The 16,001-nt window shown below is 35.7% G+C and overlaps 2 protein-coding genes across 3 annotated transcripts; both read right to left on the reverse strand.

Moving 5' to 3' along the window:
* Positions 1-319: 319 nt before the first annotated feature.
* LOC109210471 lies at positions 320-2,635 on the reverse strand. Its single transcript, XM_019373892.1, has 2 exons — positions 2,088-2,635; positions 320-748 (listed from the first exon to the last, which is right to left on the reverse strand). Exons 1-2 carry the CDS (start codon positions 2,512-2,514, stop codon positions 543-545), a joined length of 633 nt encoding a protein of 210 aa, XP_019229437.1. The 5' UTR covers positions 2,515-2,635; the 3' UTR covers positions 320-542.
* Positions 2,636-9,033: 6,398 nt separating this feature from the next.
* LOC109210469 (probable galactinol--sucrose galactosyltransferase 1) lies at positions 9,034-14,781 on the reverse strand. Of its 2 annotated transcripts, none has more exons than XM_019373890.1 (13): positions 14,366-14,781; positions 13,063-13,313; positions 12,865-12,955; positions 12,084-12,132; positions 11,895-11,986; positions 11,703-11,810; positions 11,393-11,527; positions 10,895-11,305; positions 10,592-10,733; positions 10,416-10,483; positions 10,191-10,325; positions 9,886-10,103; positions 9,034-9,779 (listed from the first exon to the last, which is right to left on the reverse strand). In XM_019373890.1, the coding sequence occupies exons 1-13, from the start codon at positions 14,554-14,556 to the stop codon at positions 9,403-9,405; spliced, it is 2,268 nt and encodes a 755-aa protein (XP_019229435.1). In that variant the 5' UTR covers positions 14,557-14,781; the 3' UTR covers positions 9,034-9,402. The 2 variants fall into 2 exon arrangements, with proteins under 2 accessions (XP_019229435.1, XP_019229436.1); XM_019373891.1 differs by lacking the exon at positions 14,366-14,781 and adding an exon at positions 13,632-13,923.
* Between the last annotated feature and the right edge of the window lie 1,220 nt (positions 14,782-16,001).

A 16,001-nucleotide genomic window follows, 5' to 3' on the forward strand; every position in this document is an offset into this window, starting at 1 on the left:
CTAGAAAACGTTAAGTAAAATACTGTATTAAATACAAATAATGATTACCATTTATAACATTACATTAAATGCCATTAATTGTCAATAATGTCTCTATTACGAGAGAAACGAAACGTATTACCTAGAGATAGTTATAAAAAGGGGAAAGCTGATCATTTGTAAGGACACGAAAGACTATTAGAATATACATATTTACTTTACTTTCTATTCAGCTATTCTTTACATCATTTATTCCTATTTTTATTTAATTATCAGTAACCCGAGTTCTCCTTGAAATAAGCTTTGATCAAAATCCTTATTTTTGGTTAAACAACCCTACTTGGAACAAAATAAAAAGCCATGCACTTTTAGCTGGATGAAAAACAGCACCATACAGCCACCAAAAAAAAAAAAAAAAAGGCTACAACCCACACTTATATGTACATACTACAGAGACCAAAATAAGTAGAAGTAAAGAGGAAAAGCACTCTCCAAAAATGAACGTGTGCAGGGTATAAAACATATAATTAAAGAGAAGACTATTCTCTCCTGACTACATATCTCTATAGTGGTATCTCGCGCTGCACATTTTGGTGCAAATAGCCAGGGCTTGCCGGCATATCTTGATCGTGGTGATGCTCCTCCACAACAGTGTCATGGGGATGCTCCTTCAAAGACTCAAACAACTCAACAATTCTAGTAACTGGCACTGATGTGTCCTCTTGCTGCTCCTTTACAGCTTCATCTGCCTCAATTCTCTCCACATTACCTGCATATAATGTATAGTCACTTACAACTAAGCATGTGTCTTTTTGTCCGGAAACATAATTATATACCACTACTTTAAGAAAAAGCACACGTTTCTAAATTTTGGAAACAATTTAACTTGAATTTCTTATTTTATTTTAGTGACCAACTTTTATAACTTTAAGACCACATCTTTTAAAAATTGTATGATCACGCTAATATTATGGTATATTTGTGACCACAGTGCCTTCATTTCTTCTTCATGTCCAGCAAACTATGTCATAAAAATTGAAACTGAAAAGTTGAAGTATATACGTGAAAATTAATTACTAGAACTTCAACAAGTATCAAGTGCTGAACCAATAAATGCAAGAATTTACTGATAAGAATCAGGGGCGACCCTTCCATAAAGGAAGTAAAGCAACCGCTTTAGGCCCCATATTTGTGGGGGGCTATTTTTTGTTACACCTAATAGACTATGTATAAGTTTAAAAAAGAGTTCTGTAAAATGAAAAAGTTTGATTTCTTTCTTTAACCAATATAGAGAAGAAGAAGGATTTGCAACTGCTCTTATTTATACCAAGGAAATTGCACTTGAAATGAATATCGAACCTGAATTTCGTAAGAAACGTGTGATATACAGGAAGTAACAATTTGATGCGAATGTTGATAATGAAATCTCAAAATCTTTCGAAGAGTCCTTTAGAGTTGATTACTTTTATACATAATAGACAAGGCTATTTTTTCACTTCAAAATAGATTTGAACAATCCGAATCATATGAAAATATTTTTGGTTTTCTATTTCGCAGTAAAACTAAGATCACTAAATGTTGGAAATTTGAAAAAAATATTACCTTAATCTTGAAGGTTCCTTAAAGCATAATAATCAATTCGATATTGATGGTTTAAATTTATTTTCTCAATTAAAAGTATTAAGAAAAATAGTACAATTAGAAGATAACAGTTTAATTGATACACTTAATAAATAAAAAAAGATTCAATTTTCTTCCAAATATCTAAAATGCTTATGGAATAATGTTCATAACTCATGTTACCGTAGCTTAAGCGGAAAGAAATTTTCAAAATTAAAATTGACAAAATCTTACCTAAGAAGAACAATGTCACAAGAAAAGTTAAATAAATTAGCTATATTGTCAATTGAGAAATATAATTAATTATAAGAAAATTATTAATAACTTTATATCTAAGAAAAAGTTAAAAAAAATAGACTTCAAATAAATAATTTTAAAAAAAATTAAAAGTTAAGGCCCCTCGTAAAATTTGAGTTTAGGCCAAAAAAATTTGTCCTCGATAAGAATATAAATATTGAACGTGTCAAATTTAAATCGACATCTAGTACCTGCCACTTCAGTGTCCAGCTGCTGCTGCTCCTTCTCTACAGTCTCGTCCGGCTGAATCATTTTATCCACAGTAACCACCGGCACATCAGTATCGCTATAGTCTACACCCGTTTTCCTTCCGCCTTTAATTAGTGAACGATAGACCAGAACAAACGAAGATAATCCTGCAAAAGCCATAGTCCCAGCCACCCCAAAGCCTGCGATGGCGAATGCGAAAATACAAGCAGCACCAAACAACAGAGGGCTAACTATCAAGAGCAGCGGAGAAGTTACGACGAGAATTATCAAAGAAGTCACAAAGCTGAAACCCATCATCCCCAAAAGTGGGCCTTCTACTGCTATTCCAGCCAGTGTTGCCAGAATCACCGTCCTTCTGCTCACTTGCTGGGGATTTACAGTATCAATCATTTGCCCGTTTTCAGCCATACTCTTTCTTGTTTTATTATAGTTCTCGATTCTTGTTGATTGCAGTGGCACCAATACTTCGACGGAAGGTAAGTAATATATGATGCTCTCAATAGCAAAAGGATTTGAAACAGGACACGTGTCTGCTTCTTCCTATACGTGGTGCATATATAGCAAGTAGCCTCGTCCTTTTTGGACTTATCGCCAGCAATTGGACTTTATAGGTGCAAAGGTACGGTTTTTGGGATAGGATTCGCTGACCAGAGCATACTTTGATTACTTATCCAATGTAAGAATACGCAAATAGGCGGCAACATATAAAACAAATCCTCCTTCAATTCTAAGTTATGCAACACTTTTGTCTTATTCTATTTATTAAATTAATTTTTTAATTTTAAAATTTTTATATTACTTTTACTCAATAAAATTATTTATAGCAACACAACTATTCATGATAAGTTATAATTTTCAATTATCTTTCTTCATTGCCTGAACATAATCTCTTCTTTCCGTCAAACAAAGCCACAAGAAGTAGGACAGAGAGAATAACAAAAAGAAAAATAATCAACAAGACATTTTACTATTCGGAGGTACTAAAAATTTTGTACTTTATCATGGCCGTCAAAGTTTATTGGTCTTTTTGACAAAAGGAATTTACAGAGAAGAAAGTACTTATGCGCGGTTAAGGCAGGCATGTGGGCCGGTTAGGCCCAGGCCCAGTCCAGGCCCGTTTAAGCCCCGAATCAGGGGTGGATCTGTTAGGTGGGTGGGTTAATTGAAGAAGCCCGTGAGAACCGGACCATTTGGGCCCGGGACCGATTGCTTTCAACCGATCCTAAACGGGCTCAAACGGGCCCAACGGCTATTTATTTTTCTTTAAAAAAAAATCTAAAATTTTTTTTAGCCGTTGCAACATTTAAAAAATGGTCGTTGGCCTGCAAAAATAGCCTTTTGGGCTTTCTATAATTAGCCCGTTTGGGCTTTTTATAATTAACCCCAAACTTTTTATAATTACACTTTTTCTTTATTTTCAACTATAAATACCCCTCATTCTTTCATTTTTCTCACAAAATCATCAATCTCTCTCTAATTTTCTTCTATAATTGGTTACTTTATTGTTGCAATTTGTGTGAAAATTTGTGAAGTTGGTGAATTGAAGTATTCAAGTCTTCAAGTCTTCAACGATAATTAATTTTTAACAAGTTGTTCGTCAATTCGGTAAACTCGTTCCAACTCTTAAGTTTTAATATTATAGTTTTGTTTTGTTTTATTTACTTTTGTATTGTTTGATTAATTAAGATGGATTTTTCGTTAAAAAAATGTTTACTAAAAATAAGGGAAAATCTTAGAGTGGTGAATCTAGTGGCCAATCTATTCTTTCTCCAATTCCCCGGGCTCCCCTACCCAAATCTCATACCCGCCCTCCACTTGCTCCTGTTCTTGATAGTGATAATACTTTATTACAATTTATTGAGAGTCAATATGTGCATAATGTTGGAGGTGGTGAACACTTAGATCATGAATATATGAATTCTCTTTATGGTAATCCAACTATTGATGAAGATAATGAGCAGGAAATAGATTTGGATGAAACGCAACCGGATGACGATACATTCACTAGTCATGTTGCTAAAGTTAACCCAACTAATCCAAATAATGCCCCGTCTGACCCCCCCCCCCCCTTGTTACTACCCCTACTTTTTCTAGACAACCTTCTAAACGGGCCGAAACATCTCTTGTTTGGCCATTTTTAATTCAAATAAGAGAAAAAAAATAAAGCTAAGTGTAAAACTTGTGGCAAAGAGTTAGCTTTTAACTATGTTACTCGGGAGGGGGGGGGGAGTTTGAGGAGACACATATTGATACACCCTCAAGATAAAGTTAAATATCTTCTTATGAAAGTTGCGGCCGAGGGGACAAGTGTACCTAGTCAGCCTGACCCTAGTACCGGATCAAATCAATTTCAACCGGGAATTAACACTATTACCGATGGTATTTTATATTATGATCCAAGAAAAGATAGGGAAGAATTGGCAAAAATGATTACTGTTATGTGCTTACCCTACAGCTTTCCTTCTAACCCTCATTTTGTGCATTATATTAGAAAAGTTTTTAATCCTACTTATAAAGGATGACCTCGCACAACCGTAAAGAGCGATATTTATAAATATAAACATGAATATCAACAATATTTGCGATATTTATTTACTCATATTAATTGTCGCGTTGCTATTACTACTGTTATTCGTAGAAGTGGTAATGACTGGGATTATCTTACTGTTACCAGTCATTGGATTGATGAAGATTGGATAATGCAAAAGCGCATTATCGCTTATAAAATAATTAATTCACGTCACACAGGGCGGTTTATTTCTAGCACTGTTACGGATATTTGTAGATATTTTTGCATTAGTGATAAAATAATGTCAATTTCAATGGATAATGCTACTAGTAACACTAATGTTGTAGCCTTGCTTACCACAACACTAAATCCTGCATTTAGTAACATTTTTCATGTTAGATGTATTTGTCATATTTATCATTTAATTGTGGGTGATGGTATGAGAATTTTAAATGTTGAAATTGAAAAGGTTAAAATGGCTCTTCACTGGCTTTTTTATTCAAACCGTAGAAGTAGACTTAGAGAATATTTTAAAAGATGCAATGAATTTGGCATAAGAGAAAGAAAGGTTCCTAAACCTTGTCCAACTAGATGGAATTACATGTATGAAAGTTTAGTTGTTGCATATGAATATAGAAATCCCTAAACTCAACGTTTAATGCTCATGTATGTGATGATGATGCGCACCTTACAAATGCGGATTGGGCTAATGTTAGAATGCTTGTAGATTTTTTAGAAAAATTTCATATTGCTACAAATGAATTTTCTGGGCAATATTATCATACTATTTCTAACTGTTTAGTTTATCTTGCAGAACTTGCAAATTTGTTTGCTTATTTTTCAGAGGGTGAGGAAATTTATGAACAAGCTATTGATTTTATGAGAAAGAAATTTAAAAAATATTTTTTCCCTATTCCCCATATTTATGGTGTTGCTGCATTGTTAAATCCTACTATGAAATTAGGAGGTCCTCAATATTGGCATCAATCTATTTATAATGGTTTAGCACTTGAAGATGAGGAGTTTTCTACACTTTCGGACGCACAAGCCTCAATTAAAATAAATGCTCAAACTATTTATAGTGCTTATCAAATTGCAATAGATAATGCTAGACCAAATGTTCCAACTCCTTCTTCTTCTAGTTCTCAATCATCTAAAAGAACTGCGGGAGTAAGAGCACTTACTGCTTGGGCCGGGTTCAGGGATTCTCAAGGTTCTAGCACTAGTGATTATTTACAACTAAATGAGCTTGAAGTTTATTTGTCACAGGGAATTGAGGAAGTGAATCCTGACGGCTCATTTAATCTTTTGGAAAGGTGGAAGGACAAAGAAAAACACTTTTCGATTCTTTCAAGGATGGCCCGAGATATTTTAACCATTCGAGCTTCAACAGTGGCATCGAAGAGCGCTTTCAGTCAAGCAAGACTTCAACTCGGTGATTATAGTGCGTCTATGAGGGAGAGCTTGGAAAAATCAGTACTTCTCAAAGATTGGATCCGTTCGGAACGAAGAAAGTTTGGACTTGCTGAATCACAACCAGAGGTAGACGAAGCTTACGAAGAAATGCTAGCTGAACTTGCGGAGGATGCAGCTTCGCCCGGAAGCGGTGATGAACAAGCTTCTTTTCTGCCACCACCAACGGAAATTCCTCCAAACCTTGAAGGATTTATGAAATTTGTAAGAGATACCATATAAAATTAATATGTAACTTGTATTTTGGCACATCTTGATTAGTTTCTTTTTCTTCTCAATGGTGGTATTAGCACCTTGTTGTGCTCATTCCATGGACAGAGGAAGACTAAGAAAGATATTGCCATGTGCTTGTTAATGCTATAATAAAATTATAATGCATTGCTTTGAATATCTCTTTACAATGTTTTGTGTTTAAATTTGATCACAATTCTATAATATAGTTTTTACAAGGAATTGCCTTAGATAACAAATCTTACAAAAAAAAAAATAAGAACCGTTGGGCCCACTTAGGCCCGGGACCGGCCCACTTAGCTCGGGACCATTAGTTCGTGGTCCTGGTCCGGTTCCTACCAAAAGCCCACGAAGCCCGGGACCATTTAAGCCCAGCCCACGAAGTCCGGGCCCACTTAGGACCGGCCCATGAGGCCCGTTTAGGGCCGGGCCCCGGCCCACCTGCCAGCTCTATGCGCGGTGTTGTGAATATCAGTACATACATACACACATACTATGGCTGAAGCTGAAAACGGATGGTTCTCAGTTAGAGGCGAAGCCACCAGAATTTAATTTTTATGAGTTCGGGATTCAGGCGCTTCAAATTACTGGATTCTAAATTAATAATATAATTCGGAATATCATCCGAACCGACTAACAACCAAGTGAACAAGAATTCGTTGGTATAAGCGCCCCAATAAAATATCAAAATTTAGACCAAAAGATTGTAGTAATAGAGAAGCGAAGCCAAGAACACCAAAAAAAAAAAAAAGAGAAAAGTTGTATGCTTTGGAAGAAGCTTGTATAGTTTGGGCGAGAACGGGAACTCCTAGAGCTGCTGAATCGCCTAATCCGGCTCTTACCTCCTACCATCGCCCACCTCTAATCAGCATACCAATACACCGAAGCACACATTCTCCTTCCCACTTCCACCTTCTTTGTATTGATACTCAGTCAAGATTCTATGCTAGTGTCACTTTTTTTTTCCCAAGGTTCTTTTACGGGCATGCCTCATTTTTTTCTTTACTTGTAGAAGTGGATGTCAGAATCAACACACACTTGAAGACTGTCAACTGTAAGTGATCATGAAAGTGTTCAGAGGCAACGATATTTTTGAATCTGGAAAGTAGGGGCGGTCTAAAGCCAAACTTTACGAGGCCTTAATTTTTTTAAAAAAAAATTATTTATTTATTTGAAGTCTACTTTTTTAACGTTTCTTAGATACAAAGTTATTAATAATTTTCTTACAACCAATAACTCATAATAAATCTTTCTTAATTGGTAATACACCTAATCCATCAACCTTTCTTGAGACACTGTTGATCTTAGGTAAGATTTTATCAATTTTAATTTTGAAAATTTCTTTCCACTGAAGCGACGGTAATAAGAGTTATTAACATTATTCCATAAGTAATATAGGCATTGGAAAAAGAATCAAATCTTTTTATTTGATAGCGTGTATCAATTAAACTGTTATCTTCTAATTGTACTATTTTTCTTAGTATTTTTAATTCAGAAAATAAATCAAAACCATCAATATAGAATTGATTATTATGCTTTAAGGAATATTCAAGATTAAGGCAATATTTTTTAAAATTTCCATCGTCTAATGATCTTAATTTTTACCGCTAAATAGAAACATCAAAAATATTATCGTATGCTTCGATTTGTTCATATCTATTTTAAAGTGAAAAACTAACCTTGTCTACTATGTATAAAGTAATCAACTCCAAAGGACTCTTCGAAAGATTTTGAGATTTTATTATCAACATTCTCGTCAAATTGTTACTTCCTATATATCATAAGTTTCTTAAGAAATTCGGGTTCGATATACATTTCAAGTGCAATTTTCGTGGATGAAGTCATAGCAGTTGCAAATCCTTCTTCTCTATACTTGTTAAAGAAAGAAATAAAATTGTTCACTTCACAGAACCTTTTTTTAAACTTATACATAGCCTATTAGGTGTAACAGAAAATGGGACCCCTACAACTGTGGGGCCTAAAACAGTTGCTTTATTTGCTTTATGGAAGGGCCACCCTGCTTGAAAGTTGGCTTGTGGACTAAACTACGTAAAAATAGCACGGGCTAGCCAGCTTTCAAATTGGTCATTCAAAAATAGCCAGCGTTTGTAAAGTCATCGAAAAATAGCCACTATTTTGCTGCAACAGGGACCGGTCCAGCATAATATACTGGAGATCGGTGCACCTGTGTATGAATTTCTAGCACATTATGCTAGATTTCCAACACGCAGAAAGTTCCAGCATAATATACCGGAGATTGGAGCACCTGTGTATGAACTTCCAGCATATTATGCTGGACCGGTATATTATACTGGAACTCCAGTATATTATGCTGGAGTTCCAGTATACTTATGCTGGAACTCCATTATAATATACTGGAGTTTCAGTATACTTATGCTGGAACTGCAGTATATTATGCTGGAGTATTTTCCGAATTTTGAACAGCGTTTTTGTTCAAATTTATCTTTACATGAAAAGTGGCTAAATTTCAGTTACTTTTGAAACTGTGGCTATTTTTGAATGACCACTTGAAAATCTGACTATTTTTAAATTTCTCCCCTAAACTCCTCAAGTCAAGCCCACGAAGCAAACACCAGTTATTGCACCATTTGAAATTGCATCCCTGGCATCACTTCCTCATGGTGAAAATTTGTGTATCTTTCCATGTATTCACTAGAGATCACTAAATATTTATCTTGTACGTTAAAGCCAGCTGAAGAATGTTGCATTAAATTCAAATGGACATGTTTGAACTAGTAACATGCAAGATGAGCAGCGCACTTAGATGCTTCTGATCAATAGAACAAGAAAAGAAGGAAACAAATATTATGAAGAGCATCTATTTGAGTCGATCATTTCCAAGGCTCGGATAACTAAGATACAGGACCAATAGATCATCATTATGCTATGGGAATTTCCAGCAGATTGATCAAACATGGTGCAAAGCTACAACATCAGGACCTCAACGACAGATATCGCCCTCTAAATTCAAAATATGAGTAACTGGAAAAGAGAGACTCAGTTTACAAGTCTTCACCTCATCCAATGATTAGTCATACATCACAATGATCATCTCGCGCTTTTCATACTTCAACCCTTACGTCCCAAGCGTATAACTCTTTGTCAGGAACTCTAAGAGCCAGAGTGACTAATCCAGAGGATTTTTCATAATCGAACTGTAACTCTTTATCGTCCACTTGTATTCTTTTAGGCTTCACAGATGCATAAGCTCCAAACATGCCACATCCCCGAACCTTCATGGAGATTATTCCACTTCCCTCTGTTTCATACTTCAACTCTTTGATTGCTCCTCCTGAATTGAACATACTTACAAGTCCAATTGGAGCAAATTTAGATCCTGTTGACATTTCCTTGATTGGAACCACCGTAAAGACTTCATATTCTCTCGCCTTAAGAGTAATTGGAAAAGATGCATCTTTAGGAAGATGGACCAAGTCTCCTGCAATTGGTAATACAATCAATCAGGTCAACAAAATGCACTTTTCCTCTAGATGAAAGCAATAATCATAATAAAAGATAATAAATTTAGAAAAAAAGGTTCATACTGTGAAGATGAGAATAGAGAATAGCATCCCCAGTCCATCCATCATGAGCAATTCTAGGTAAGTAGTTGACATCATTAGCACGGACAATCCCAGTTATCATCTCTGGTTGATAATCGTGGATTAGATTCTTCTTGCCGACCTTACACCACCCAGCTCCTTGACAGTTAAACACACCAACTACTCCATTGAAATCATTCAGATTCCAAATCTTCAATAGACTGCACACAAAGGGAAAAAAATACAGTAACTATATCACTGTTGAAAAGGATAATTTTTTTGGAAAAGAAGACTGATCAAGCAAATACCTTATCCCATCTCTTGCTGGATCAGAAAACAAGCAGTCTCTAGTTGGCCTTCCTGGAAGTTTGGCGCGTAATATGGAACCATCTGGAAGTACAAGCTTCTTTAAAAGATTAAAATCGTGCTGTCCAGGCTTGTCACTGCATGGCAATAGGCAGCCATGAGAAAACACTAGCCAAAAGTTAACTGTTTACCAAATAACTAAACCTGTATAAGGGTATAAGCAGCACCTGACATAAATAGCACAGCCTCCAACAGCCCGTGCTGCTCCATGGTATTCAGCCATTGGGTGCACACTCTTAACATATTAAGAAAAAGTCAATAAGCATTTTAGTCAGTTGAGCTTTTTTAGGGGAAGTTGGGAAGTATAGACACAAAGGAACCAAAAATCATGTCATCAACTCACATGAAACATGTCCCAATCAGGCTGCATGAACTCCCCAAGGAAAATAGTATTATAAGCCACTGATGCTATGTGAATTGTGTGTGATGCAGGATCTCTCGGCCAGAAATCATCTGAAGCTCTAATAACAGCTGAGCGTTTCGCACTACACAATATAAGAGAAACAAAACCAAATCAGAATTTTGCAAAAGAGTGTCTTCTATTCACAATAAGTACCCATTTCTTAGAACAACTAGTCCAGCTTCAATTTTATAAGCAATATATATATATATATAGAGAGAGAGAGAGAGAGAGAGAGAGAATTACCTGAACAAATTATCAGTACTATGGCTCATGCATGAAATAATTCCATTATCAGGAAAGTTTTGAGAAATAGATGCCTCTAATGCTTGATGATACTTTCTTGCAAGTTTTACTCTTCCACCATGACCTGCTCCAAGTGTTTCAAGGATGTTCTGAACATCTACTTTAACCCCGTCTATACCCGCAGAAGCAAGGTATGAGTGCAGTTCATTATAGAAATTATAGACTTTCTCAGGGTTCACTAGACCAAGACCATTCTTTGTCAAGCTATCCAAAGCATCATCAGGTTCTTGTGACTCGACCCCAGGGGACGAAACTGGGAAAGATAACTTGGATTCATAGTGATCCATCTCAGGGACCCCAGGTTTCACACCGCCCCAATAACCGGCGAGTGCATGCCACACGTACACATACCTAAAGTGCAACGGTTGAGATAAGGAAACAGAAAAGCAGATAACTAAAAGGTCAGGACCTAAAAGTTGACGATATTGAAGAGCATACTTTAAATTGTGCTGGTCCTTGATATTGGTAACAACATGTCGTAGTCCCATTGCAGGATCATTAACCCTATGCCCTTCCTTTCCATCTTTTTGAAACTTGTGGTTCTCTTTGATATGAGTTAACCTGTTAGCAAAGCTGAAAACGAGCCAAAGAACAATCAGAACGTTTAGCCAGTAGAAAGGGATTGCTAAACAAAAAGGAATTAGGACGCGAACTTTCAAAGAGAACACCAGAAGGAGCAACAGCTCCTCAACCAAAAACTGAGAAAGAATACAACGACAATGATACTAAATTGGTTCGATCTACTCACTTTGCATGGTTATCAGCAATGGATTCGATACTATTGGGATCCATACCCACGGATTGCCATCCATCATCAATGAGTACAAACTTCGGGGGAATACCTCCTTTCTCCAAACTGTAAAAGTCATAAAAGTGTAAGCACTATAAGCAATACAAGAATTTAGAATGATAGGAAGTTTCTAAAGATTAAAGTTGTGACCTCTCTAATCCTTGCTTCACTCCCTCGGCAGTAACAGTAGTATAGAAAGCATCCCATGTACACCATCCAAACCAGTTCAACATGTCTGGCATCTGAACCATGACAAAAACATGCCTTCATATATTTATATCCAGAAGAAGTAATGATGCCAATAATACTTGCAGCAGTCCAAAGACATTCAAACTGTACCTTCTTTCTATCACGGTGGCAAAATGTCTGCAAATGCCTCTCCACCGTCCTGTGTTGACAAAGTATTTCAACCATCAACTCCGATTCAAATAGGTAATGTCTATAACAGACTCATACAGACTCATACAGCTTTCATAAGTTGTGCCATTATTATTGCAAACTTCAATTCGTGCATCCCACATAAATAAATTTTGATGAATACTTGGTATTGAAAATAGGTCTAAAAAGCATATAGGCTGGTTGATACATCAACCACCACGGCTGGCGTAATTTGTGAAGCTCACCCCCGTTGGCAGGTTGATACATCAACCCCCACGGCTGTCGTAACTTGTGAAGCTCACTGTCGCTGGCTGATTGATACATCAACCCCCATGGCTGGCGTAATTTGTGAAGCTCACCCTCAACTATGTGAATAATGAAAGACATAAATATCAAATATTGATATTTGTACCATGTCGAATTAAGGGACCGTGGCAAATAGATTTGTACTAGGTTCCGTTTCGATAGAGTTGGAATTAGCACTATCTCGTCCAAAAGTTCTATGCATCTATTTTTCTCAAGGCATTTCTTTTGCAAAGCCCCCTTTTATCAGTTACGACCGTGTTCTGGCCATAAGCCGACCAGATGGATTTTGTGAATGCAAAGACATGTTGACAGATATAAGTTAAAACCAAACATTACTACTGCAAATATATGCAAATCTACATGAGCACAATGGATTGGATATTTGAATAAGGAAACTTCAAGAATAGTAACAATCGAAGAAAGGACGAAAACATACTTGACTGCATTAGTGATGACATCAAAAGGGTCTGGCCCAGCTGCTACGAAAACCAAATGGCTTCCTTCAAAATCTTGCACAGCAGGATCTCCTGCAATCGACCATTACCATTAGCATCATTGAGAATTGCTAAAGACCATTCCACAAAACGCATTAATAGAGATCATCCCAAAAAAGAAAAGATCAAAATACTCATACCACTTTCCAGGCATATTTCTAACTCGTCGTTTGAGTTCCCTTGAAGAACAGCCCTAAAATCTCCCTCCAGAATAGGCAAGAATACAACATACAATGCTGAATTTTCGTGGTTATCTTGATAAAAATTTGAACCATCATTTCCTTCCACAATCAAAAATTGAGTCTCAAATGGTATGTCTTGTCCGGATGTACCCATCCTCTGTGTCATCCACCATAACTTGAATCGGAAGACACACATAAATCTCAATCCTCTGCAAACCGTAAGCAAGCATTCAACATATAAACAATTTCCTAGTTAAACCCAAAAAATAACTCAAAACACCAAAAATCAAAATGCAAGCACTGAAAACAAAGTTGCAATGACTGTTGCTAATCAGATGCATGTGAACTTTATTTTATTAAGCCCAACATCTGTTCCTCAAATGAGATTAAAGGACCCTTGCTCGATGATGTTACTCTATGTTTCGTTAAACTTCAGGAGTCAAAACTGATAATTGGAATTTAAGAACGGGCAGGGGAAGTCAGGTTAAGACATTTTGCTTCGTTAGCATAATGTAAGTATGATGTACCTTTGCATAAAGCATACTCCTACAAGGCTTGCACCTGTGTCAGGAGTTGAGAGTCACTGAGATACATGACTGAACATGCTTCATGTGGCTAGAGATTTTCTTCTTTGGATGTTTGGAACATGTCAACTCCTTGTCTTTTGACATTCAAAGCTATTTGGTGGAGAGTGGAATCAAGAAGAACATAACCAAAAGAACAGCCGAAGGGATGGAATGGTTCATTCACACCACAAGGCTAAAATGAGACATAAAATGTCTCTAAGCTTCAGATGTATATCCACTTATAACGATGTGAATGTATGTATAGGTTTTATGCTATAAGTTCATCAGTGTAACGAGCCTGCCATCACAATATATGATACTAGCCACCACTTTTTCTTTTTTTGTTTTGTTGGGGTGGGGTTTTGTGTGTGTGCGTGTGGGGGGGGTGGGGGGGGAGATGATACTAGCCACTTATTATCATAGCAACAGTCATTGCCAAAAAAATGCAATCTTTGAAAAAAGTTGCAATCTTTACAACGAAAAATAAGTGCAGTCTTTGTTTTAAACCTCCCAAACAATCTCAACACTTAGATTTAAAACAGGGGAATCAAGTTAAAACATAAAAGCCATCATTATCAAAAGGACCACGTTGATTATTAATGAAAATTCAAAATTTTCAATCTGCGGCCCAAACAACGAAAAAAGAGGAGAAAACTTAAAACAGGCAGATGAAAAAGCTAAGAAGAAGAACATACTGGAGTTTGCCAACAGGAAAAACTCTGCGACTACCAATTTTGTCGGAATGAACACCAAGGAATGCCCCATTAATGAAAGCTTCACCTGTTGGCTGTGTTACAATTATGTTTTCATTAACATCTGTGAGAATGCTCTGTCCCAACACATTCAGCTTCCTTTCAGCTACACAAATTCCTGCTCCCACTGTCATCTTTCTTTATCTTCCTATAACCCAAAAAAAAAATCTACAAAAAGTATGATCTTAACTATATAAGACCGAAAAAAAGAAAATCTCAAAAACCCCACATGAATGACAGGATTAAAACCTGTAGAGATTGATAAATATGTAAGATTTTTTAGAGTTGAGAGTGCTTGTGGAGAAAGAGAAGGTTGAGAGGTTGAGAATTGGCCGGGGTTTGTGCTTTTTATACAGATTTTTTAGGCTACGGGAAAACCAAACCAATGTTGGTTCATTACAGAATTATGAGCTATTGCCAAATGGTAGGTGGGACCAGCTGCATAGTTACTAATCCAATCTGGCTCTTTAATTATATTTGCGTCTTTTCATTTGTTTTCTTGATCTTGCCAAAAAGAGTTGGCCTTTTTTTTTTTTCTTTCTATTTTCTACTCTATCTTTTTTTTTACTTTTTTTTATGGCGGGAAGCAACACAATGAACTGGAAATATCTTCCAGATAATTTAATTCATTTATTTTAGGAGATAATCCGATTATGTCATAAAGCATGTTTGAATTTCATGTGAAATTATTTCTTTTTAGTATTCCAAGAAAATAATAGGAGTATATTTTTTTATATTAAAAAATAATTTAAGTTAAAATTTTATTTTATTTTATTTTTATTCATATGAATTTATAGCCATAATTTTAGAACAATATTTATTTATTTTCTTAAATTTCATATGTAGTCTAATAAGTGAAGGGATAAAGTTTAATAAAGGTACCTTAGGATAGTAAAACTTTTAATAAGGAAAAATGATAAATTACAAAAGGTTTAAGGGAAACAAAGGCCATTATTTTTTTTCCAAGATGTGATATACTTTATAACCTTGTTAGCAATTTAAGAAGAAAAAAAAAATGTATCTTTTAGGAAAGCAAAAGTATAGGTGTCCATTAATTCTGAATATAAAAGCTTGAATTTTAAAGTGCTTTATATTTAAAAATTAGAACATTCTCACTTTAAAAAATTTGGAAAATCCTCAACCATCTAAGGTACTTCTAGTGCTATTATGCTGTCTGCACTTTGCATTAATGGACTGGAAGAGGATCAATTCTCTTCTGGTTAGATACTGTTAGCTTTCTTACATTTGAGTAAGAAAACAACTTGATGCTGAATCAGAGGTGGCTTAACTCCGGGCCACTAAAGTGGTCGCTTCATACCTCACAAAATTAGAGGTCACAAAAGTTATTCTTTTTATATGTAATTTAAATATTTATTGTACTTATTATTAAATAGTGATAAGAAATCTTTTCAACCATCTATTTCTATCTTGACCAATCATTGATCACATAGTTATATATTTTATGTTGTTCTTTTTCGAAGTTGGTTGAGAAAATTCAAATGAAAATGAAAGGCAATTAAATCTGCAGTTACTTTCTAGTTCTTCTTACTCCAACTTGAACGGATTTTATTACAACTCT

This window comes from Nicotiana attenuata, unplaced genomic scaffold, assembly GCF_001879085.1.
Source record: "Nicotiana attenuata strain UT unplaced genomic scaffold, NIATTr2, whole genome shotgun sequence".
Lineage (NCBI taxonomy): Eukaryota > Viridiplantae > Streptophyta > Magnoliopsida > Solanales > Solanaceae > Nicotiana > Nicotiana attenuata.